General features: G+C 35.4%; 1 protein-coding gene across 11 annotated transcripts in view; it reads right to left on the bottom strand.

Annotated features, from left to right (window-relative positions):
• Window positions 1–26,842, bottom strand: part of Phf20l1 (PHD finger protein 20 like 1) — a 79,974-nt gene that overhangs the window by 36,922 nt on the left and 16,210 nt on the right. For 5 of the 11 annotated variants that reach the window (XM_052161761.1, XM_052161765.1, XM_052161762.1 and 2 more), the window contains exons 3-12: window positions 26,434–26,605; window positions 26,217–26,301; window positions 22,952–23,040; window positions 22,644–22,733; window positions 18,491–18,704; window positions 17,834–17,962; window positions 12,975–13,057; window positions 9,257–9,506; window positions 7,125–7,313; window positions 6,694–6,903 (exon numbers count right to left, since the gene is read on the bottom strand). In XM_052161761.1, the coding sequence (XP_052017721.1) occupies window positions 6,694–6,903; window positions 7,125–7,313; window positions 9,257–9,506; window positions 12,975–13,057; window positions 17,834–17,962; window positions 18,491–18,704; window positions 22,644–22,733; window positions 22,952–23,040; window positions 26,217–26,301; window positions 26,434–26,605 (1,511 nt within the window). Of the gene's footprint in view, window positions 1–6,693; window positions 6,904–7,124; window positions 7,314–9,256; window positions 9,507–12,974; window positions 13,058–17,833; window positions 17,963–18,490; window positions 18,705–22,643; window positions 22,734–22,951; window positions 23,041–24,508; window positions 24,646–26,216; window positions 26,302–26,433; window positions 26,606–26,842 lie in introns of those variants that run through there. The other 6 variants (XM_052161766.1, XM_052161767.1, XM_052161768.1 and 3 more) reach the window with 6 other exon arrangements.

Raw genomic sequence — 26,842 nt, 5'->3', positions numbered from 1 at the left:
ACCTACTATAAAATTCCCATTATAAATGTGTAAAGGAAGTAGTTCATTTAAACTTTGCTGAAAAAAAATGAGAAGAGAGGGCAAGTGAAAGTTCCTGCTATCTTAGCTAAGAACACATCTCCTCCTCTGCCTGAGGCATCCATCCATCCATCCATCCATCCATCCATCCATCCATCCGTCCATCCGTCCATCTGTCTGTCTGCCGGTCCTTCCATCTATCTAGTGTGTGTGGCTGTTTGTGTTCTATAGTGCACTTGTGGAAGTCAAAGGACAACTCACTGGATGGAATCAGTTTTCTCCTTCCACCATATAGGACAGAAGCCTAGATCTTAGTATCCCAGGTGAAGGAAGCACCTCTATACACTAGGCCATCTCTCCTTTTCCTACTTTATACCGCCTAAGGATTTTATACCTTACAGTAAGTAAGTAACTTTCATTTATATGTCTAGTTCAGCTACTAGCCTGATTTCCTTTAGATGCTAAGCTTCCTGGGTATAGATTCTGTATCTCAGCACTCTAAGCACTTCACCTTAACAGCAGAATGTAAGACAGGGAAGACATCCTCAGGCTCAGGTCAGGAAAGGATTCTTTTTAAAAGGATTCTTTTTAAGAAACCCCATCTACTGAACTATCAACCAAGGGGCACACATGGTTCCAGCCAAAAATGTGGCAGAGGAAGGCCTTGTTGGGTATCAGTGGGAGGAATGGTCCTTGGTCAGGTAACGGCTCAACAGAGGCCCAAACAAAGGGAAACTGAGGGTGGGGGGAATGTGTTGGGTGGAGAGGCATATATGTGGAGGCAAGGGGAAGGAGGAAGGGGAAGGATTGAAGGGTCTTAGGGGAGGGGGGATATCGGGAAATGTTTTACCATTGGCAATGTAAATGAAGATGATATTCAATAAAATAAATAAATAAATAAATAAATAAATAAATAAATAAATAAATAAATAAGGAAGAAAGAAAGAAATGCCATCTACTTTGCCTCCCAGGGAGTAAGAGAAGACTTCTTAAGCTCTGTCTCTTCCTTTGATTCACTGGCTGTTAGAAAAAGCATTCTGACAATAACTCAAAAAACAAAAGATGTCTTTTAACTTTTAGAAATATATAATTTTTTTCTTTATTATTTTTACTTTTGGCTAAACTGGGCAGCCACAGTACACCTTAGAGTCAATCATGTTTGCAATCATTGTAGTGGAAGAATGTAGACCAATTAGTGTAAGCTCATAATCTCTGTTAGAAACACAATTAAAAGCAAAGTTTAATCTGGTAAGAGTCCTCAGTTTTGCTAAACTATTTCTCAGTTAACATTCTCACCAGTTTAAACTGCTGAGGAGTTCCAAGGTTAAAATGCTGCTAATACAGTCCTTGTAAATAATGCTTTGTAAAGAAATATTAAAATAGAAATGGAATTTACTTGGTAATCAGAATAAACACCAGCCATTTATACTCCTTTTTACTCATTTACATGGGTATAAAAAGAACACAAACAAAAAGTACACATCAACATAGGAAATAGGGAACACAAAATAACTTCAAAACAGGGAAGGACGGTTAGGAAAAATAGTAAGAAAGCCAGATATGATGGCACATGCCAGCAATCTCAGCACACAACACCAAGAAAACCAAGACTTCCAATCTGCCTGCGGTACATGATTTTGTTCCATACTCCCGGGGCTATGCACATAGTGAGATTCCATTTCAAAGAAACAAAACAGAACACCACAAAAGAAATATACTAAGAGAAAAAAGCATGCAGAGCACATAGAAGTTCAATGAAAGTGAAACAAATGGATACAGTTTTAAATAAAAGAATAGAACATGAATTCCACCACTTTCTTCAAAGAGAAAAATTCAAAAGTTATAGAAATGAATTAAAATCTTACTTCATCCCATTCAAATACCATGTGTGCACTATACATTATCACATACATACCAGCTTTCAGTAGCTAACTAAAAGGCATGTATTTTTTTGTTTGAAACAATTATCTAGACTGCACTAACTGAGGTAGGAAGTCACAGCCTAACTGTGGGTAGCACTGTTTCATGTAAAATCGAGTATAAATGGCTGGTGAGGATGTAGAGACTAGGTACTGGATTGAAGAAAAAGGAAAAGTGAGCAGAACAGAACATTAGGACTCATCTATCTCTGTTTTCTGACTTGCTCCTGCCATTTTGACTTTCCTGTGATGGTAGACTGCATCCCCAAAACTCTAAGCCAAAATGTATCTTTTCTCCTTAAAAGCAAAACCAAAAATATACAAAAATTGCTGAGCACTGTTCTTAATGCTAAGTTGACAATGGTTGTGCCATCTCTTTACCCTTGTATAATTCAACATCATGAAAAAAAAAAAAAAAACCAAGAACTACCTCCCCAAGGAAACTAGCTATATAGCTATAAAACTGCCAGGAATTTAGAGGGAAAATAAAGAGCCAAAACAAAACAAAACAATGCAACTTCATAAAACTACAAAGCTTCTGTAATTCAAAGGACACTGTCAATAGGACAAAACTGCAATCAACAAATTGGGAACAGATCTTTGCCAAACCTACATCTTATAGAGAGCTAATATTAAATATATACAAAGAACTCAAGAAGTTAAGACTCTAGAGAACCAAATAATCCTATTAAAAATGGGGTACAGAGCTAAACAAAGAATTCCCAACTGAGGAATACCAAATGGCTGAGAAGCACCTGAAGAAATGTTCAACATTCTTAGTCATCAGGGAAATACAAATCAAAACACACCTTGAGATTCCACATCACTTCAGTCAGAATGGCTAAAATCAAAAACTCAGGTGACAGCAGGTACTGGTGAGGATGTGGAGAAAGAGGAACACTCCTCCACTGCTGGTGGGGTTGCAAGCTAGTACAACCACTCTGGAAATCAGTTTGGATCCTCAGAAAATTGGACATAATACTACCAGAGGACCCTGCTATACCACTCCTGGGCATATACTCAGAAGATTCTCCAACATGTAATAAGGACACATATTCCACTATGTTCATAGTAGCCTTATTTATAATAGCCAGAAGCAAGAAAGAACCCAGATGTACCTCAACAGAGAAAGATACAGAAAATATGGTACATTTACACAATGGAATACTACTCAGCTATTAAAAACAGTGAATTTATGAAATTCTTAGGCAAATGGATGGAACTAGAAAATACCATCCTGAGTGAGGCAACCGAATCACAAAAGAACAAACATGGCATGCACTCACTGATAAGTGGATATTAGCCCAGAATACTCTGGTCCTTCTTTTTTTTTTTTTTTTTTTTTTTCAAGACAGGGTTTCTCTGTATAGCCCTGGCTGTCCTGGAACTCACTCTATAGACCAGGCGGGCCTCGATCTCAGAAATTTGCCTGCCTCTGCCTCCCAAGAGCTGGGATTAAAGGCGTGCGCCATCACTGCCCTGGCACTCTGGTCCTTCTTAAGGGGGAACATAATACCCACAGGAGAGATACAGAGACAAAGTGTGGAGCAGAGACTGAGGGAAAGACCATCCAGGGACTGCCCCACCTGGGGTTCCATCCCATATACAGTCACCAAACCCAGACACTATTGTGGATGCCAACGAGTGCTTGCTGACAGGAGTCTGATATACTTGTTTCCTGAGAGGCGGCACTGCCAGTACCTGACAAATACAGAGGTGGATGATCTCAGCCAACCATTGGACTGAGCACAAGGTCTCCAATGGAGATAGAGAATGGACCGAAGGAGCTGAAGGGGTTTGCAGCTCCATAGGAGGAACAACAATATAAACAAACACAGTATTCCCAGAGCTGCCAGGGACTAAACCACCAACCAAAGAGTACACATGGAGGGACCCATGGCTCCAGCTGCACATGTAGCAGAGGATAGCCTTGTCAGACATCAAAGGGAGGAGAGGCCCTTGGTCCTGAGAAACCTTGATGCCCTAGTGTAGGGGAATGCCAGGACATGGAAGAGGGAGGGGTGGGTTTGTGAGGAGGGGGAGAGGAGATAGGATAGGGTGTTTTTGGAGGGAAAAGCAGGAAAGGAGATAACATTTGAAATGTAAATACAGAAAATATCTAATAAAAACAAAACAAAGCAGAACCATGTTAATCCCTGGTGAGAAGAAAAAACAAAGGAGTTTAGTGTAGAGATACTGCTTTGATGTTTAGAATACACAATATGGCTGACATTACATTTTTTTAAAAAATGATTTTGTATGTGTGTGTTGCCTGCATATATGTATTACACCCATAAGAAGTTAGAAGTGGACACTGCATCTCCTTGGAGTAGGATTACAGATGGTTATGAGCTGCCATGTGGTTGCTGGGGATCAAATAAGCTTTCTCTCCAGCCCTACATAACAACACTATTTATGTCATGTACTTATACTGATCTGTATTTCAGTTTTATTACAAGCAATCCAAACATGTATTTTAAAGAAACATATAAATATCTTCACATACACACTGAAAAATCATTTTCCCAATATATACATTAATATGACTTCAAGATTATTCTCATATACTCAGTGCAGTAAGGATTTCCAAACTGCTAAAAAGTGAGACCTTTACTCAGAAAACTTTCTCAAAAGGTCAATGATAATTCAGGAATCTTGTGCAAAGAAGATAAAATAAACTGAATGACTCTAAAATCAGGTTTAGATGAATAACCAAATATAGTGGATCAGATCTAGGAAATCACTCTCTCAAAACCCACACATTATCAGTTGTTGGCATTTTTTTAACCCAATCACAAAAGAACACACATGGTATGCACTCACTAATAAGCTCAAAATAAACAAGTTACAATTCACCAAGCTCAAGAAGAAGGAGGACTTAAGTAAGGGTTTTTCGGTTCCTCTAAGAAAGGGAACAAAATAGTCACAGGAGCAATAAGGGAGACAATGTGTGGAGCAGAGATTGAAGTAAAGGCCACCCAAAGACTGCCCTACCTGGGGATTCATCCTATAAACAGTCAACAAACCCCGACACTACTATGGACAACAACAAGTTTACACCAAAAGGAGCATGTCATGGTTGTCTCCAGAGGAGCCCTGCCAGAGCCTTACAATTACAGAGGCAGAAAGTAGCAACCAACTATTGGACTGGGCATGGGGTCCCCAATGGAGGATCTGGAGGGTGGTCCAGAGGAGCTGAAGGGATTTATAGCCCCATGGGAAGAACAATGATTTCGGCCACTCAGATGCCCCAAGACTCCCAGGGACTGAACCATCAACCAAGGGGCACACATGGTTCCAGCCAAAAATGTGGCAGAGGAAGGCCTTGTTGGGCATCAGTGGGAGGAATGGTCCTTGGTCAGGTAAACCCTCAACAGAGACCAGAACATGGGGAAACCGAGGAAGGGGGGAGGAGGGAGTGTGTTGGGTGAAGAGGCATATATGTGGAGGCATGGGGAAGGAGGAAGGGGAGGGGTTGGGAGTTTTAGGGGAAGGGGGATATCGAAAAGGTTTTACCATCGGCAATGTAAATGAAGACGATAGTCAGTAAAAAAAAAAAATAATTAAAAAAAAGAAAGCACCATTTTATATATATATATATATATATATATATATATATATATATATATATATAAACTAAATCTTTACAGGTAAAATAGAATTACAGATAATTATATGTGAAATTACTGACACTGCTACTTTGAAAGAATGAACACATTAAAGACACAAATTAAGTTAAACTACTGCTGTCATTGTTTCAGTGGGTAGCATGGACAGAATACAGTAAGCTGCATTTTGCTTTCATCCAAGAAGCCAATGCCACATTCTTTGGGGAAGGTGTTCTTAAAGATGATTACCACCAAGACATCTGGCTACTTTACATTTGTCTCCTTATCTAACTTGACTTAAATCTCTCACTAGCCAATTCCAAATTAGTAATTTACTAGAAAGAAGATAATTGAAACATATTATTTGACTTCTAAAAAAATCATGTATTTTTTTGAAATTGTAATATTATAAAAGTATCATCTTGCTTCAAGAATATGATGTTCTAGAATTATATTCAACTGTAATAATTTACAGTAGAATAATTGGCATATATTTCCTATAATTTATTTCTTGTTTTAAAACAGGGTCTTGCTATTTAGCTCTAGTTGACCTAAAACTTGCTAGGTTAACCCAGCTAGGTAGCTAAGATTTACTAGCTCCAGGTACAGCAATACCATATTTTATACACACATTAAAAAAGCAAAAGAAGCCAGGCACTGGTAGCACACGTCTTTAATCCCAGCACTTGGAAGGCAGAGGCAGATGGATTTCTGAGTTCGAGGCCTGACTATAGAGTGAGTTCCAGGACAGCCAGGGCTATAAAGAGAAAGCCTGTCTCAAACAAACAAACAAAACAAAACAAAACAAAAAGTGAAAGAAGCCAGGCATGATAGTATGTGTCTTTAATCACATGACTTGATGAGTCATCCAGGAGTAAAGGGGGAACTTATATTGTCATATAAAATGAACAAATTAATAATTGTTTTTAGAAAGCAAAAGAAAGAGGGAGAAAAAAGAATGAAGGAAGGAAAAAAATGACAAGAACTGTGTGCAGGGAATGCTGCCAATGGTCACAGAAAAGAATTTTAAAACAGAGAAAGTACATCCAAACACAGTAACTATGTATGAGTTCTTAGAAGAGGGGATTTATATGAATTTAAGTAAAGTTGAATATGTTTATGCTAGACTTAACCAAGAGCTCCCTTACCTGTGGCTGCTGTAGTTCCTTTTATGTCACTCACTACTTTGGAGGCAGGATTTGCAAACAATGGTGTCTCCTCCTTTTCTTCCCTGGGACATTCGCCACCAGGATAGGAGGAATCTGGGTCTTGATTTCCTGTGACTTCTGAACCACAACTTAAATCAAGAGGGAGGCAGGGTCCCAGCTTCTGGAGTGGCACATATGCAATAGCAGGCACTACATAAAATTAAAAAGAAAAGAAAACCATAAATTAACAGAGAAACTGCATCAGTTCATATCAATGCAGATCACTGATATTTTTACTGTGCCTGGCAAAAAGAAGGCACCAGATAGGTTATCTGTAGCATATGCAAAATGCTTATAAGTCAAGAGACATAAAAAAACAATATTTGAATAATTGTTGTTATTTAGTTCTATAGGAAATCGATATACATTACCCTCTGGTACTGAAGACTGTTGCTGATTCTGAGAACTGATGGAGAATACTTTCCCATCAGTTGCTGAAGAGGAAGAAGAAAGCTTTTCTAGAGAATCATCAGGCATAGGTAAGGTGGCTAACCGCTGAGATCTTCTTCTTCTTTCACTATGTTTGCAAGGTCTAGGGGGATTCACAGGCTGTGGAGAACCTAGAAAAAGATCTTCAATGTTCACGAAGCAGATACATACCAGGATCATCTTATAATTTTTAAGGAGATAAGCAAGGAAAAAAATGAGCCATATTGTGCTCTCTGTTGCTGCTATTAGTTAACCACAAGAAATGGCATGTTCCAGAGGCATTCAAAGGCAAAAAAAAAAAAAAATCCCTCCTCACAAAAAGAGTTAAGCAAAATTTCTAAAATCTAAAAGCACTAGAACTCAAATAACATGGGACGTTAATTTCAAGTAGCTCTCCCCAAATGTAAGACTGGAATTAGCTCTCTAATAGTGGATTTTTGTGTCAACTGCCATTTGCCTCCAAGAAAGTCTTTCTATAAGCAAAAAATAGGGGAGAAAGGTGGAGGGAGAAGGGAAAAGAGGAAGCCAGGAGACAAACTTACTCCACAGCAAACATTGGCACTCTAAAGTGAAACAGCAGGGTCATGGGGCTCTTATATACATTATATAGCTGGTGCTTTGCTTTCCTTCCCCAGGGGAGCTATTATAAATAACTTATCCCATTCCATACTACCACATGGATTTTTTACAAATATAAATCTGGGGCCTGATTCATTCAAAAAATTGAACACAAACAAACCAATATGCTTATTATGGCAAAATTAGTTATTATTTAGTATGACACACTATTTTTGCCCTTAAATATTTTCATGTTTGTACAACTAATTGTAACATTTATTTGTCTTTTAGTGATGTTAACATGAATGTTTCGATAAGTCTTTACTGCTTGAGAGTTCCTGTTGGACTATGAACCTGCTGAATCTTATATTAGGTAGGAATGTACAAAATAAGATATTACTAATTTACAAAGAAGTAGTTTAAAAAAGTGGATGTTTTAAGTATTTAAGGATAATTGACAATGAAAAATAATGAAAAACAAAAAGACATAAGATAATGGGGAAAACCAAAGGATAACTGTAACTTTTATGATAATGTGATTATATCAATATATAAAAGAACTTCAAAATAAAATATTTATTGTGTCATATAATGACTACTATTGACATTCTTTCATAATAAAGTTTCAGAGAAAAAATTTTGATTCCCTTTGTCTCTACTTAATTATTCAAAACAATAAAGATTGATCAAAATTTGAGGTAAGTTCTTTAGAGATAAATGTGAGAACTGAATGAAAACTAGGAATGCTTGGTGAAGCCTTCCAAATGCCAATATGATTATTCTGAAAGACATAATACAGAATGCTTCACAAGGGAACCCGTCATCCTTAGATCCTGATTTACTTGCTGAATAAAGGAGGAAAATGCAAGTATCATCTAACTAGTGACTCTTCTGATAACTGCTTCAGTTATGTGAAACTTGGTTATGTAAACATAAACCTTATCTTTTAGCTAGCCAAATCCAGGTAGAAAAAAATATTTTTCAAAAGATTATCACTTGAAAAAGAAGTAATATAGCAGTCAAATGTTCTAACAAGGAGGCATTCTCCTTTCAATAATGGTGAGACTGGATTCAAGGCTGCCTTGTTAATAAGAATAAAAGTGCACTCAGAGGGCTACTAATTAAAGGAGATACCTCCTACATGGTCACAGGAGTGAGGAGTTATATGAAAACACGGACAAAGGGTATTTTTACAGTTCTTTTTGTTTCCAGGGGTATTTTGTTTGTTTGTTTTTTTGTAATGAATCAGGCCTTATCCTATTAGTTGAGAGTGAAACTACAGTGGGATTTGTGTCACTAGATGGCAGAACTGCTTAAGGAGCAGTACAGAACTGGAGCAGTAAAACAAAAGAATTGTCCATGATCTACTCTTGAAATAGTTTTAAGCTTTCTCTGTCATATCCACTTAACTTTTGAGTTTTTAAAAAGAAACTTCATAAAAAACAAGATAACTACAACAAAACTGTTTTGACTCTATCTTACAGGATAAGTAACTATTTGTAAAGTCTGTGCTCACTAGTTTTATTTATCACTGAAGAAAGCTGAGATACAAGCGTCAAATCCTTGGCTTGTATTAATTCTGGGGCAAGTGGTGACTTAGGGGTTTTTATACACCCAGAAGACTCTCCAGATTCATGTTTGCATTTCTTGCTGCGAGCCTTCCCTGAAGACAAAGTTGAGGATAACAGTGCAGGTTTCTGAGTGTTGGCAGAACTGCTAATGACAGCTTCATTTTTTTTCTGACTTTGAGGTTTAGGTGAAATCGCCTGAATAAATAATAAAAAATTGATATTTTTATTTTGGTTTCTTCATTTTTCTTCTTGTATTCTATTTTTGATTGTTAAGCAACTTTAGTATCCAAAAACATTGTTAACCAACACATAACATTTCTATTACAAATGAAAAACCAAAAAGAACCCCACAAATTATTAACTAAAAGTTGAATAGGCTGTCTTTAAAGGGATACTGTCAACTCTGAGTCCATGTTTTTAATGCCCATAACATTTGTCCAATATTAAATATCCTATTGGACAAACATTTCAGTATTAATTTGAAACATCTCTCTTCTGAAACTGTAATTGTCAATTGTATTAAAACATCTAGATAAATAAACAAAAGTATTTTATGTTTTAGAGTGCTGAAGAACACATTTAAACTCCTGCCTTTTAGAAGGGATTTTATAATCTGTAATCAAGTGTGTGGCTGTCTCAGCAGACAGTTTCCCTTTAAAGAACAATCTCAACAGGAAAACAATGACCAAATTAACAAAACATTATCTTTAACTCATTTTAGTGCTGAAAGCTAGAGTTTCATAAGCAAAATGCATCATGAAATCAGAGCCACCAGCAGTAGAGAGTTAAAAGACTAAAAAACAATACAGAACAAGCAACAACTACAACAACAGAAAATAGATAAAATGTAAGTTAAAACATTGGATTTAAAAACAAAATACGTCGCGGTCTTAGATAGGACTTTTTACCTTATTCCTGCCAACTGATACTTTTGAAAAAAAATTAGAACTTTGTCAGTTCTTTCATAAAGAACATTTAATCATGTGGCAGTAAAATTCCCTGTACATATAAAAATATGTATGAATGTATCTATTGTTAAAGACAACAGAAATTAGCCACATTGGATCCATGTTCTATGATACTGGCATACCTATTCTGGTTTTCTTGCTAGTATCTAACAGCAAAACAGGAATGAAATAGAGACTTTGAAAATTCTGGTTTTCTTGCTAGCATCTAACAGTGAAACATAAATGAAATACAGACTTTGAAAAAACTGTTATTATGGCAAGCCTCTATAGAAAGTTGCTAGTCCTCTGAATAGCATGCCTGTCCCCAAGAAATCATTTAGCTTCCACATATTTGGGGAAGGAGAATGTTCATCATATTTATAATCTTCAGTTTTCTAGAATATGACAGATCACTGTCTGGGGACCAAATAGATAATTCTATTCCCATTAAAATAAAACAGACTTTGGTTGTGGGATTTATATATTTAATATTAAATATGGCTTCACTGGTATTCTATAAATAGCATGCTAGGCATCTAATATAAAAGGCTGTGTGACAAGTGCCCCCTTCATTCAACTTTCATTTTCTACTCCTGAATTTTTTCACTATGTGTGCAAGTAGAACTACCATTTGAAAATGAACTCCAAGACTAGAAAGTATTCCTAAGCTTATCGTAAAAGGTATTGCCAGGAAAGTAATTAGAGCCATTACTTGTAAATAAACAATTTTATTGTTCATCTTCACATATGTGAGAGACATCACTACAGCATCCATTACTCTTGAGTTACAAAGTTATAAAACAAGATTTTAAAACTTAAATTAATAACTTGATAAGGTGCTTAACTTCTAAACAAGGACAAATTAACATATTTTAACCTTAGTGATTATTATGCATCAAATGCAAGTTTTATCCAAAAGTAAATATAACATGACATTTCCCTAATACAATTAAGTAGTCTATAACTAATAATCTGATAATGGGGTTCAAGACCTCAGTTTGAATCTTTCAGAAGTATAAATTCATTAGTACATCAAATTGTGGCTATAGGCCTGTTATCAGTCTGTCATAACTGGCATTGTAACTCCTTAGAACAACAGAAGTTAGAAACAATCAAAATTTCTCATTTAGGTCTCTTGCTGATACCAACTGAGATAGTTAAGAGCTTTATAACTCAGTTTTTTAGCTTAGAATCAAGGCTAACAATTACCATAAAAATTAAGAGTTTGGTTACAAAACATTTTCACATTGAAGTCAACCTGAATGACAAAATAAAAGAGGGAATAGCATGATGTTCCTTAAACTCTAGAACATTTACAAAGGTTCAATTAATGATTATTGGTCTCTGTTACAAAACTGGCAAGGACTTTGAAAAGTTTTGAATTATGTAAGTACAAACAGCCGAGTTGCTCGATTTTCCTTTCTTTTTAAAACTGTTTCTCTAAACTGGTTACTGAATTCTAAACTAACTTCCCACATATAAGTACTTTTCACAATCACATGTATCTCACAGATTATATGTAATAAAAGATTGACATTGTAATGAATTTTCCAGAAATATTTTATTACCCAAGCCCCTGATATATTGCATTCTGAGTATATTGTAACAGTTGTAGGAGTACAAAATATTGTTATATCTGGGACATTGAATATAGTTATACACAGTAAAAAAGTTATTTAAAATTTGGTTGATATACTGAAATAACGGTAAAGAGTTAACCGTTTGTTGCTCACAGAAAACCAAAAGGTATGAGTCACTGACATACTGATCTCAATTTAAAAGACCATTCATTTAATACAACATTAATGAAGGTACCAAAACAATGTACTGCTTTCAAATCAGGCCTGAATAAACACTGAAAAACTCAATACAATATCAATTAAATTTGGGCTATCCTTTAAAACACATATAGAGAAGAGCAAAGGTACTCGTTATAAAGTCTTATTAGTATACTAATAAAGAAAATTAAGATAATACAAAAAGGATATATTGAAACTACATTAAGGCTCAGATTTTAAAACAGAACCAAAGAAATCCAGTTATGGCTATTACTGTGCTCATACAGTGCCTAAGCAGTGTAAGCCCTTAGAGGGTGGAAAAGCATGCACGGCTCATTATGTACAGGTAGTGTGGGAACTTGGACATAGCCAAGGCCAGTTCTAGCAACTGCAACCTGCGGTTTAAATTTCTCTATTAGGTGGTTTAAGACAGACCCTTAAAAGTTTTTTTTTAAATTCTCTTTTTTTATTGTAGTTATTAAAATATACATCCTAGCAAAAATGTATGGCTCATTAATCAATTCATAAAACACAGTCTAAGAACACCAACTGTTACAATATAAAAGAAACTTCTTATAAAAGAAGTTTAATTGGATGTCAAAAACCCTGTTTAAACCCACAAATGAAAAGTATTTGTGTAAGGGTCTTTTTGAAAGCTAAAGGTGTCCATCTGGAAGCTCATACCCTGGGATGCCAGTCTCCAGGCCTTCTTAACTGTGGAGACAATGGCTTTCATGTCAGTCTATGGAGAACATAAGCTAATACAGTCCATAGCTTATGTGCATACTTGGGAGAAGGCAGAGTTAAAGTGTCTCATCAATGAGTCAGTGCTCTATCCCCATATCTGATCAGAGGGCAACTGCAATCCCGTAGTACTACAGCTCCGTGAGTGACCTTCCAGTGGTACCTTGAAACAATCAAATGCTACCATTTCATACCTGCTCCAGGACTGGAGCTGTTGCACTGCAGTCTTCTTTTTTTTCAGCACCATCCACCCCAACAGCTTTGGATGCCAACAAACCTTGAGAAAAATTGTACAAGAATGGCTTGTTAGGGAAAAAAATACTGATTTCATCATAATAAACTTCTATGAGGAGTATTTTCAAATGCTAACTTTTAATAAATGCAAATGTCCTTAAATTTAAGAGTTGTTCACATAGCTAAGATTTTTTTCTTTGTAATGATACTTTTTGAGATCCCTAAACACAAAATATTCTGGCTTCAAAGTCTAGATGTTTTATATTGCTAATACTTATAAAATAAAGCAGCAATCATTCTGCCGCATTAGTTTTCAAAAAGCATTTCTTAATTTTATTTCACTTATACTCTTTAACCTCAGCTTTGTGCATCTATGCTCACATATGTTGTATCTTCTTCCAAAAGTTTCAAAACTATTTCTTGGACTTATTTTATATGAAAGGAGAGGAATGTGTGGATCTTTAAAACATCTGGCCTGACTACATTCTACACATCATGAAAAAATGGAGAGGTCTAGCTGTTTTGTAATGTATATCCCTAACACTGGATTTTAAAAGACAATTCTTGATTTATAATACAGCCCCTGTCACAAAACATCAAAATTCTGCCCTAATTCATAAAAGCATTTACTTAGATACAATTCTTTACTCATTCTGTCAGTACTTTTTATGAGACTGGGTATATCAGACCTTCCAATGAACAACTATTCAATTTTATGGCTACTTTGTTCATAAGAGGAAACATGTATAAGAAGTGATAACAACTGTAAACTTGCTATAGGAATTTTTATCACCTTTATTAATAAAACTGTTAACATCATTTCACAGGTGAGAAAAGGTTCCCTGAAACACTAAAGGACAGAGTTATTCACAAGGCAACAAGACAAGGCAACATGGCGTAGTTCTTTACAACTACCCCACAGATGTTAAGTAACCAAGATGGGAACACATATTCACATGACCTCTTTAAAGTAGTAACTGGCTGTATTGAAAAACTGAATGTCTACACCTAGTATGAACAAAGAGGTGCAGTGGAAAGCAATGATTTTGATATATCAGTGACTGGTACTCTGCTTAGTTTGAGACCACAATATGTATAGTTCCTTCACATGCCACATCACAGAAAGAATATATCTAAAGTACCTAGCCCTCAAGAGACTGGAGACCCCAGGGAGTTTAGGGGTCAGGTGGTGTAGGGGGTGGGGACATCCAAGTGGAGACAGGGGAGGGGGAGGAGGTATGGGATGTGGAACAGTCGGAGGTTAGATGGAGTGGGGTGTGGGATAAAATACTGAGTGTAAAAAATTAATTTTTAAAAAGGCATGTATATTGTTTTATAAAATTTTGACAAATTCAATCCTAATTACACTGTAAACATATTTTATATAAACACAAAAGATGTAGCAAAGAATATTTCCTTAATAATTAAAACAACATAATACTGTTTTTGTTTCTTTTCCAGCTAACATTCTTGAGAATCAATGAGCTACCTACATTTTTGTTAATGATACAGAATCAAGTCTTTTTATGTCAAGGAAATGAGCAGAAGTTCTATTTCTTAAAGCTATTCAAGCCTAACAAATATGTGCCATTTAATATATTAATAATTATGTTATCTTTCCTAGGAGTGAATGTTTTTACATTTATCAACAGATGAGATGAATTATAACCTCAAATTTTAGCATATGGTACAAGTTATAAAAGAAAAAAACAACAACCCATCCATAACCTATTACAATAGTATAAACCAAACTGATTAAAAGCCATTTCTATATAATTGTTGTAAAGCAAAAGGAAACCCTTTAATTTGGCTAGACAGTAATGAGGAACTTATGACATACTAATTTCAAAATACACTTGGTATCTAAAGCATTCAAAAGCTCCGAATATACACAGAAAATTTTGTGTGCTTGACCACAAGAATATCAAGTTTTAAAAAAATGACTGGGCATAAACAAAAGTAGACACAGATAAAACAGGTGCTTGGAGAGCAGGTTCTCCCTCTGCCTGGTGGGGCAGTCCTTTATCTTTCCCTGAAAACATCTTAAGAAAAATTTAATATCCAGAGTAAATGAAAATTCAAAAGAAACTGACACAAATTAAGTTAACTTTAATCATTTTGAATACTTATTATGAGTACATTAGAAACAGGTTCTGCTCCAGGAGACTATTAAAGAATGCAATATACAGCAACAGGACATTAAACAGTGAGAAGAAGGCGAACATCAAATCATCATGAATCCTACCACCAAACAAAATCATTTCATAATGATCTACTTCACTGAGAAACACGAGGCCCATGCTCCCCGGAATACAAAAGGGAGTGTTCAAAGAACAAAGAAGTTGAAATCTTGGTCAAAGTTATGTTCATGATTAAATTTAAATCTTAGGATTTTTTTTCAAATTGTTCAAAAGTCCCTGACATAGCACAAACATTTCTAACTTCCAGCAATGTTCATAACAATTAGAGTATATCACATATTAAGTACTATTCTTTATTCTTTTATAGTGTGTACAGTTGCTATTTTTAAGTCCACTAACACTCAATTTGTTTGCAACTTGTTTCTAAAGTTATGGATTCTGGCTTTCAGTGCACAACTGTCTACTTTAAAATGAACGTTATGTATACCACATGATAGAACTATCACTAAAGCATATTACATGTTCAAAAACAATAACCAAAGAGAATATAATTTCATTTCTATCTAGTTGCAAACTTTGAAAACACCATCCCTTTAACATTCTTTCTACAGAAAATAGGTTAGAATCACCATAGGATACATACGAAGGGGAGAAGAAACAGTGTATCATCACAGAGTTAAACTTACCCAATGATTGATTCACTAATCTTTGGATACACTCTATATAAAAATAGAGTGGAAAAAGAAAAATAAACAAAAACAAACTGCTACAAATCTTGCCCATTCCTCTCTAGTAAAGGACAAAAAGGCACAGGTAGAGCTTGGTAAATTTGAAACAAAGCAGGATTCCAACATGAATCTGCCATTTTACACTATTTCTTATTTTTCTTCACAGACCTCAAATGAAATACACTGCATACAAGCACACCAGGGGTAGGATTGAAGACAATCCTGTATCTACTGTTCTTTGGCATGGCATACTTGCGATATAAAATCAAAAATACAAGCAGAGATTAAACTGCTAAAAGGAGTGCGATAAATTTAAATCTTCTGAGTAAATAAAGATGGGGAAGACCTTAATGGCTTCATATGGGTAAGATTTTGTGTTATTCTGTTACTAACCATTACATTTGACATTCCTAAGGAAAACTGAAGAGAAAGTCCCTTTACAGAGGACCCAAAGTGTTACTAAGCAACCTGGATTATAATCTGAGGAACAAGGTAAATGGTTCCTTAACCTTACAACTGCCTCTCCAAGGCCATGCAGAGATAAGGCATCATGTGGACTCAGTGGGCTTCTCTTTCAGTTTTGTTATTTCTTTAAATGTTGAGCTTAGCCCTCCCATCCTCCCATTAAGGAATTTAGAAGCAGACATATGTGAAAGCATTGGCTGAAACTAAAAGCAAGTTATGTGGCTGAAGGAGGAAACCCATCATTCTGGGAAGCTGGCAATTAGCCAGATCTTTTCAGTGGCATCTCCATCTTGCTTGGCCTTGAATCCTCCACCAGTGCAGTTTCAATCTTTTTATCACAGGGGTGAGAAGCAGCTTTCCATTCTGCCCTGCAAGCAGCACACTGAGTTCTGTATTTTAAACCACATCCAAAGACTCAAGCTGACAGCAGAACAATCAATTTAGAGAAGAGTCTGGCTTTTTCCAAGGCTAACAATTTCTAAAGAAAAGTTACTACAAACAAATGAATGAGCCCAATCCCTTGAGTGCAGAAAGAAATCATCACTCTGTCACTGAGAAGATCACAAGAGCCCTCTGCTCCAGACATCCTTCAGTAAGTCCCCTCTTAAAAGGGGACACAAGTATAATTAATATTTTTTGCTGGACCTAACTGGAAGTTCATCTTCTTCAAAGTACTTAAATGAATGGCAACAAAGTTCTATTCAGTTTTATTAGATCAAAGTCGCTTGAAAATATGTTGTTCTGAAAAATCAGGTGACCAAATTATTAAAATAGTTAAGTTTCCCTTTAAAGTATACTTTGAAATGAATCACAATCATTATTTCAGTTAAATACTAGAAACATATTAGGCTGATACCCTACACGTGTCAGGTGTAGCATGACTGGCACTAGATATATTTCAATTCCCTCTTCTTTGAGCACTAGCCTGGCTAGGACTATCTGTAATTTCATCATCCCTATACCAGTACACACTACCTTAGCAGAACATACTCTAGAGACCAGCCTCAAGAAAAAATCTGAATCTAACAAGTGAGTCAGAAATTTAATTTAGTCAGATATTCATATTTTTACCACAAAAGGTTCCATTCTTAAGTAAACTTTGACATCTGTGAAATTGTCTATATGTAAAAATATTTAAAGCCATGGAAATGAAGCCACCACAAGTTGGTAACTGCAGATAACCCATTTCTGACATTAACTATTCCCACAATGGAAGTGATTTTAAGACTATATTCTTGTAATATTTCAGCTTATTGATCCTCACAACATCCCTGTGAGGTAGGTGGGAAAATATGTGCTATTTTTCACATTTTATAATAGAAAGAACTGACAGTGTTGACAGATGTTTACTTTGAAGAACCAGAAAGTAATCAACTTATTACACTGAGCCGAAAGATCCATTTTCCTTTATTAAAAAGAAACTACCCTAACATGAAGCCCCTAGCACCCCTACTCCCCACCGCCAAAAGAATCATTGTAGTTTACCAGTAATCTTGTTAAGCCGGGCTCTCTTTGCCTGAAATGAGTTGCCTTGATTATTTTTCCTCTTGTTTGTTAATGTGCTCTCTGGCTGTGGAAAGACGATCTTTGGAACGCTGTCTATGTGAAGTCCTACTTTTAACAGAACACATATATGAGAGTTTGTCTGGAATCCAAAACTAAGACATATAATTAATAGATAGCAAGTTTGTAAAAGCATATGTATATATTTTTTTTAAATCTAGTGCTTGATTATGACTTAAACAAACACAAATCCCTCAGGACTGATACAACAGAAATAAAAGCATACTAAGTAGTTATTCTTGAAGTGAAGCTTGAAGAGATTAACTTCCTGCTTCTTCTATAGCACACTGAAATAGCCCAATTCCTTAAACACTAAAACAAAAAATTTCAAACAAAAACCTACTAATATCAAATGGATATACTCAAGAATACTAAAAGGAGATAATGCTAAGTACTGACATTAGACCTTCAATCTTCAGAATTACATATATTCAGATAATAAAGTCAGTCACCCTATTATACTAGTAGCAAATAATTTAATTCTAAGTTCAAAATTGTAGCTAAGCAAAGGATTTTGGCTGATTTGCTACCTCAGTTTACCTGTGTCATGAGAAAGGAAAATAAGAATGTATTTTGTACCAAATGGTTCGCTAGATGTGGGTAGCTCTTCCTTCTTCTCAGTCTCTGCTGTGACTATGCACGCTGACGTCTCTGCCTTCTTTGAAGGTACTTTAAACCATTTTCCCCCATCTCTCTCTTTCTCTTTATTGCTGTTAGCACTTGTTCGAGGTTTAGTCCCTGTTTTATTCTTCGCTGCAGCTGCAGCAGCTGCTTTGACTAAAGCAATCCAGTCCTCCAAAGGAAAAACAAAACATGAAGTATTAAAAATCCAACTTTAGCTTCACTAATAAATTAAAAATATATTGCATCTTAACAACTACTCATATATACATGTAAAAATTAGGCTAACTATATTTATATGACAGATTATCAGCATGGGTGAGATTTTATTTTAATAAACTAATTAACTGAACTGACAATGAAAAAATATTGAATGGGAAATAGGCCTTGGATAGGTTTTTATATATTTAATCAAAATCTTTAAAACCCTGTAGAAAATTTGGAATGCTATGTGACATGCTTCAGCATTTCAGAGTTAAAGTGGTATTACTTTTTATTCTCATAATACTGTGGATCACACAGAAGAGAATTACACTATACTTTTTAAGTATTTATTAAGAAGTATGTTTTACTACTGGACGAGCTACTATTTCTTTTTAAGATGTACATATCATTTGATTCATGGTTAATTTCTGAGAAATCAAACTATGATTTTACTTTTAAACATGTAAACTTTAAGATTAATTTATCCCAGCCTTTATACTACTAGTAAAGAAATTCTGTTAGTGGCTAAAATACTCTTTGTTAACGTTTGTTTGCTGTGGAGTACGATGGGGTGAGGGCAAATGCAATGGCATGCTTGTGGGAAACATTTGTAGAAGTCCTTCCACCATGTGGGTTCCTGGGATCAAACTCAGCTCACATTAGGTCATTAGACTTGGCAACAAGTGCCTTTATTTGCTGAGGCATCTTCCCCACCCTAAATAAATCTTGTTACTTTAAACTAAAAATTCATTATTGTGAAAGTATAAAACACTGTAAAGAAGCATCAAATGGTTCTATATAGTTTTAGTAAAAAAATGTGTTTTAAGTAAACATTTATGTTTCTACAGAGTTAATCTTTCACTCATGCCCCTAAAGCACTGTCTAAATGGACAAAAAAATCCATCCAGCTTGCACAGTTCTTATTCTACTTAATATCATTTTACAACATAAAATGAATTTTATTAGTAGACTGCACAAATGAACATAAACACTACTGTTAACAAATTTAAACAAAAATATAGGTGCTATTTATTCTTGAAAATACACCATCAGGATAAACAGGCCATTGCAAATAACAAATGTATCTATAGTTATCTCTCCTCTCTACCATTGAAATGATCTACAAATACCATGTGATTCACCTAACTTTTTTTTTGTCCTTTTTTCTATTGAATGTCTCACAAGACTAGCCAGGTATTAGCCTAACATTAAAACACAAAAGCTGATAAAAAAAAAAAAAGAGGCTAGTCAAGGAATTTACAAAGATATAAAATTAACCATAAGACGGTGTGATGGGAAGGTATAAGCAAGGAAGATTAGAAGTTCAAGGTTATTCTCAACTACATAAAAAGTTCAAAAAGAACCTGGGCTACATGATACCATCTTTAAAAGAAGATAAAAGACACTAGATGAAAGACATTAAAGAAGGCAAAGAAACCAGTGTGTATAGGAACAGGAGATATGTTGAGGATTTAGGTGAAGAGGAATTAGCTAGGGATTGCTACAGCTAAAGATTGATCTTAAAAGCTCACAATGAAGTAGCAAGGAGAGGAACTCCAACAAAGGCAAACCAAGAATAGGCCAACAAAGCAGATGAAGAGAAGTAAACATAACCACAGAAGTGCCTCAGGCAGCATGAGAATCACTGTGCCTTTCAAAACTTAAAAAAGCTTTTTAATCATAAACTGGTTAATCATGGCAAACATTACAGCCATGTGATTAAATAATTACCTCCAGTGTTCTTCCCCTGAACTGTTACATAGAAAAGCTTCACTGTCAAAAAGAACTGAGGATGCTTTTCCAAGAATCGGAATCAATGACATACTCAAAATGTTCTGTAGCCAATAGAACAGTGCATAACAATGAATAGTTTCAAAATCAGAAGGTCTGAGTCAGAAGTAGCTTGTAGTTAATAGCTGAATGAAACATCAGTCATTCAACTCACTATGCTCTGACCTCAACTGTAAGGAAAAACATATCAACCATGCATATATGAAAAGATCTGCAAATACTAATAAGCCAAAAGATGCAAAATATCAGGAATGTAAATCGTAAGGGATTTATAACCATTTATAAAACCATCTGCAGCGCACTGAAGCTGGGTTACATTAGCACACTTTCAGAAAGAATGGAGAAGGTTTAAGGCTGTGTTTACAGACTTCAAATTTAATATGCCTCAGTCTCTGACCCTGCAGTTACTGCTGCTATGCTTAAGGGTGGGGCACCAGGAAGAACAAGTGGCATCTTACTAAGTGTGAGAATGGTTTCTATCCTGGGAAATGTCAGCTTTATAACTAAACATCAACACTATCATTCCATTCAAAATTATATACAAGACAGGGATAAGAACAGGGCATCTTAGTTTGGAGAGTCACTATGTCTACCATAGCGTACTCCCCCGTGAAGAGCAATGTCTGCAAACATTGTTCAAGAAGGCCTACAGCTAACACTTCAACAGAAGCATTTCCAAAATCTCTTGAAAGGGTCAAGCTATCTTCAAAATTCAGAGGTGGGATAGCATCAACCAACTGCCCCAAAGTCAGGAACAATAACATGAGGACTTTTATTTGAGCTTAAGAAAACAAATCTGGAAGTTCATGTATATAAAACTACTATTAATGTTTCATCTTACATAGTTGGTAAAGAGAGCTTAGAGAAGAACATTTCCACTGTAAATTCATTCAGTGTATTATTCTTTGCTAAGTTAGTGTAAGATGCCTTTCTTTATATTTTCATAAAGGCTTCTCAAAGTATTCCAACTCTAAAAACAAAAAATCTTATTAGCCTTGTCTAATGTATAGTTGTGGGAAAAAACACATAAAATGACTTATAAAATACTTAGCAAATATTTAAAATCTGTATATAATTAAGAATTATAAAGGACAATAAAAATTAAAAGGAAATATGTCACCAATCAAATACTCTTTAAGGAGTTTTATATTTTGGCATTGATCATAATGTTAATGTACATCGCAACTGGACTAAACACTTCCAAGTATGACATCCAAATCTAATTTCTATAGCCTGTTATTCAACCACAAAGCACATTGCCTCAATTTGAAAGTTCAATGACAAATAAGAGTGTCATTTCATGGCCTCTGAATAACTACAGTTACAGAGTCACAGTACTAAAGCAAAAGAAGAAACGGATTTAAAGTTATGTAGCAAACTATGGTAAAAGGAACATAACTGGATGCTTAAAAATGTTTCATTATAGGATACAAAGTGATTTATTGATTGAAAGCATTTTTACTTTAAATTGCATTTACATTTATATAACTGATCATCTTAGAAGCAATCACACTTTCTAGAATACTCAAAAATAATTATTTAAAATATGGAATTAGACATTTGCAGACCATAAAATGCTCATGCCTACCAGAAATTTACCATGTGATTTTTAACATACTTCAGGATAAAGTTTTTAGTGACATGGTATGGAACAAATAGGGAATATATTTTTACATTAGACATTTTCATTGATTACTTTCAAGTTCTTAAATTAATTGTAGGTCCAGGTGCTGAAAATCCCAAATAACAGCAGAACATAAAAGAAAATACTTTTCATTTCTAATGGCACCTTTCTTTCCAATGTTTGAGGAACTATATTCAGCAAATGAAACATGGCTCCAACCCAGACTCTCCTTCAAATGCCTGCCATCTATTCCTGCTTTGACAGTAGCCAAGCATAGAATGCACTGCTTCCATTATGCTACTCAGAGAGCCCTACCTGAAACAGCCTACAGAGTGTCAGGTAAGCGCCTTTTAAGGAAGGTGAATAATATGATTTGTAGAAGGAAAGAAGAAGATAAGAAACTTATATAAAATTTCATATTAAAAATTAGCTTTCTAAGTAAGACTCTATACCAGATAAAACAAACAAATTTAAAAGCAAAAAGGCACTTACCTCACTTCCCATAGACTGGTTACACGATCCAGCTGGGTCGATAGGACAACACCAGCTTAGTGGATGCTGGGATTTCACCTGGAACAGAAACTAGTGACCTATAACTTTAGCAGGTCTAAAACCAAAGAAGCAAAAATCAAGTATATAATTTATTTTACATTCTATGCTTCTCTTTCTTGCTGCTATTTGGGGCTCTCAGCACATAACCCTACAATTAGTTCATTTAAAAAATGCATAAATATGTATGTTGATCAAATACCATTCAGGAAGACATCCCTTCAGTAGCCAGGAATACTGAACACTCTTACCTGCCCCTTAGCATCCTCAGGCATGGCTTTAATGTGCATTCTTTTCAAACATCGGATTACGCCATCATAAAACTGAACTGTGAATGTTCCTGAAATAGGAGCAATCAGATTAAAACGTATCATACAACCTTATAGCAGCATTTGAAATCTAACAATAGTGGTATAATGTAAAAAGATGCTCTGTGATTGCACTAACACAGGAACAGTCTCCTGAATGTACTCCACTGTATTATTAAAGATATTTTCTCTCTCTATGCTAAAACAGTTTTGAACTAGTTTTTCCCCTTAAAATATGCACAAAGTATGTAACTCTGATTTTTACTTAAGAATTTTGAAAGTTATTGTGAAAAACATAAATATTATGAGAATTATCTCATAAAAATAAAACCATTATTTACAGAAACAGTATTTCTACTGGAAGAATCATTGGCTCTCTTGAAAAGTTGCTTTTAAAGTAGGTAACAGCGAGAAAGATCTGATATGTGATAGAGATCATTATCTCAGTGGGAATTATATTATTACTAAAGTGGCAAAAATACTCTCACATGTCAAGTATAAGCTAGAAAGTAACTTAGAAAGAATCATATCATGTTTGCATATCAGTTGTTTGCATATCAACTGTGTGACACTCAGCTCAGCAGCAGCACAGCCATCTCTACCATGCTGTGTGTCGGGCTTTGTCTTTCCCTTCCTGCATCTGTCTGCTTATAGATACCGACTGAAGCACATCACTATCTGTGTCAGATCTCGTGCTAGCAAGTTTATATTAAACAGTGTTACTAGAAAAAGTCATGGCAATCTTATACTTATAGAAAAAGTATAAGTAGATACCAGGCTTTTACAACAGAAGTATAAGCAAGAAACATATTATCACATGCATGACTCCAAAGCCAATAATTTTATATATTTCTTTTTTGTAACCTGAAAAATCACATTTTTTTTACATTTTCGTATGATTAGAATAATTCAATAAATACTACAAAGTTCTAAACCCAAGCTAGAACTTAAGAAACAAGTGATCAAGTGAATACGCAGGGATGTAAGGACAATGGAAGAAATGGAAGAATCCCAAGTTATATACATACCTCACACTACCATCCTCCCTGCACCTGCCTCTTCCATTCCTTCCTCCGCACGGCACTTCGGGGCGGCCCATGCTGTTTCTAAGCCACTGGCAGGACCTTTGCTCCTCCAGCCCTTACTCAGGCTACTCCCTGTCTGGATGCTTCGCTGTGCCTCTTGACTGTACCCAACTCTAATCACTGTTTCAATGACCATCCTCAAGCTGAAAACTTCTCTGGCTACTCTAGTCCACATTTCCTGCCCTTCTTTTTTCATTTTATTCTTTGAAAAATTTATACATGGATATAATGTATCTTAGTCACATCCATCTCCCCACTAGTTTTTCCTTCAAACTCTACCCATAACCTTTCTCCTAACATTTTTTAATAACCCAAGTCTAATTACTGCTGTTTATGTGTGTGTGTGGCAGGGGGGTGTAGGATGCTGGGGGAGAAAAGTAATCAACCAACTTACCCTACAAGCTACAATACTAACCTAGCAAATGAAATATGTTCATTAGTACAATAGTGGCAAGATAACATGCCCCTATGTTGATCTCTTGATTAGACTTGAGGCCCTTCCACAGATTCAGGCCTGGTATGGTTATCGTGGTCGAGATTCACATCTAGGAAAATCAAGGGGGAACCTATTATTCTGGTAAACGTTCATGATGCTAAACTGCCTTCTAAATATTTATTTTTATAGTCATAGATTTGTACTTTTTTTTTCTTCACTTGTATAAGCTGTAAAACAAATATCTAAATGTCCACATTAGTTAGTTCCATTCTGCTTTTACAATGAACTGCAGGTTTCCCCAATTCCCATTTTTTCCCTTTGAAGGAAAGAGGCAGGCTTACCTACCATGTGGGACAGATAGAAACCCAAATTAATACTTCTCAAGGAGAGTTAAAAAAAAAAAGTATCAATATTCCCTAACGACTCTCTAGAACCACTCTAGAAATGGCAGTAACCACAGTAGCAGTAGCATCCCATTTCTACTAATATAAACTTAATTTTGTTTTGAAACCTGTGGATAAACAGAATAGAACAAACAGTGACAGTGGTTTGAGTATAGTGCATATGTGTGTATATACACAACTACATAAGCACATGCCTAGGAATAAGGCAAGTCTAACATACTCCATACTCAACACAGTTATCTTAGTTACAGAGCACTGTGTATGTTTACTTTGCCAGGTTTGGGATGGATCTTAGTACCCAAGAGAACAGATTCATTAGTTTGTTCTGCCCGTACCAGTAAAGACTAACCTACTCTGTGATAAAGACTGGACTGGACACTGAGGATGCTTAGGTATAAGACTTAAGAAATTCGACATGAAATCTACTCCACATAAGTTTAAGCACCCAAAGAAAAAGAGGAAACAGCTTGCATGCCCAGTGATAGTGTGGTCCCCCACCTCTTCCTGCAGTGAGTGGGGAACCACTAGAAATGGCACCACAGTCTCATCTGCAGCTCCAAATCACTGCAACCATAAATGGGACTGAAATTCTTGTAAAATGGTTCTTGGTTAGACTATTATAATTTATTTTTCATATTGAATTCCTTATACATCCTTTTAAATGTTTGTTTCTTCTATCTTACCTTCTATTTCTGTCAAGCTTATTTTTAACTTAAACCTAGTTTAACTTTAAACTTTCTCCATTGCTTTCATCACTTCCAAAAAAAATTCAAATCCTTTAGCAAGATTCTAAAGTTTCTCATGTACTGATCTTTGCTTCTGTCCAACCATGTCCCTACTATTCCATCTCAAACAAAGCCCTTCTGGCTCTTCTTCCACTAGCTATGTGTCTTTCACAACTTTACTAAAGTGTCTCCTCAGTAGATCAGATGTTCTTACAAAGAACTTGTCACTAAGTGTGTGCAGCATTTGTTTCTTTAAAAAAAGAAATTAAGTGGTGGTCAAGTTTATCACATAAACATGGTATTGGAAGATTAATATTCTGTCTGAAAGATTTCCTAGGTTCATGGGAAATCTTCCTAACACACCTGATATTTTGATTCAGGCTGGAAAGTCATGAGCCATGTCATTCTGCAATATTTAACAAATTCCTAAAGAGTACCAGCAGGAAATCCACATACAACAGTATAAAACAAGAAAAAAGTTATACAAGATAATTAGATACCTTATCTGAAATATAAATCTCAGTCCTTTTTAAGTCTCAGGTCATGTCAAATGCATACCTTCTTTGTTAATTGCTTCAATCTTGGCAGGGTAATAGCGACAGTCTGTCCAACGAGCCAGAACTTCTTCTCCAGCTTTAAAATCCTATTCAAACAACTTTTAAGATCAATTCCATATATAATAAGTATTTCATTAACACAAAAAGTTGTTAAATTTGATAGGATCCTTTTAAAATGCCATTATCTATCTATAAAAGGAACAAGGCTTCCTACTTACAAAGAGATCTTCCTCATCCTTTAGCCCTTCTTTTCTTAGTGCAGGTCTTTCAAGGGGTCGCAACCTGTTGCTGTCCCAGTAAATCCACTCATCATAACGATGACTCCAACGCTCAAAATGGACTAGCATCTTCCCTTCTTCATAATCAATTTTTTCAATTCGTGATGGATACCTCAAAAAAAATTAAAAAGCTTCATATCAAGAAAAGTCCTTATACTGTCAAGTATAAAGTATTAAGCAGGAAGATTTTAATGGGTGCAACTTACTATCAAAACTATGAGAAAAGTCAGTATACTCACAAACTGTTGAACACACAAAATACACATTACTATTTTTGTCATTTTAAGTGATTTCTCTCAGAAAGTGAGAAAATAAATCCTCTAATATACTCTGAATATAAAATATAAAG

The sequence above is a fragment of the Apodemus sylvaticus genome, chromosome 17, assembly GCF_947179515.1.
Source record: "Apodemus sylvaticus chromosome 17, mApoSyl1.1, whole genome shotgun sequence".
NCBI classification, from domain to species: Eukaryota; Metazoa; Chordata; class Mammalia; order Rodentia; family Muridae; genus Apodemus; species Apodemus sylvaticus.
The sequence above is the reverse complement of the archived record's forward strand: the minus strand, read 5'-3'. Positions and strand labels throughout refer to the sequence as shown.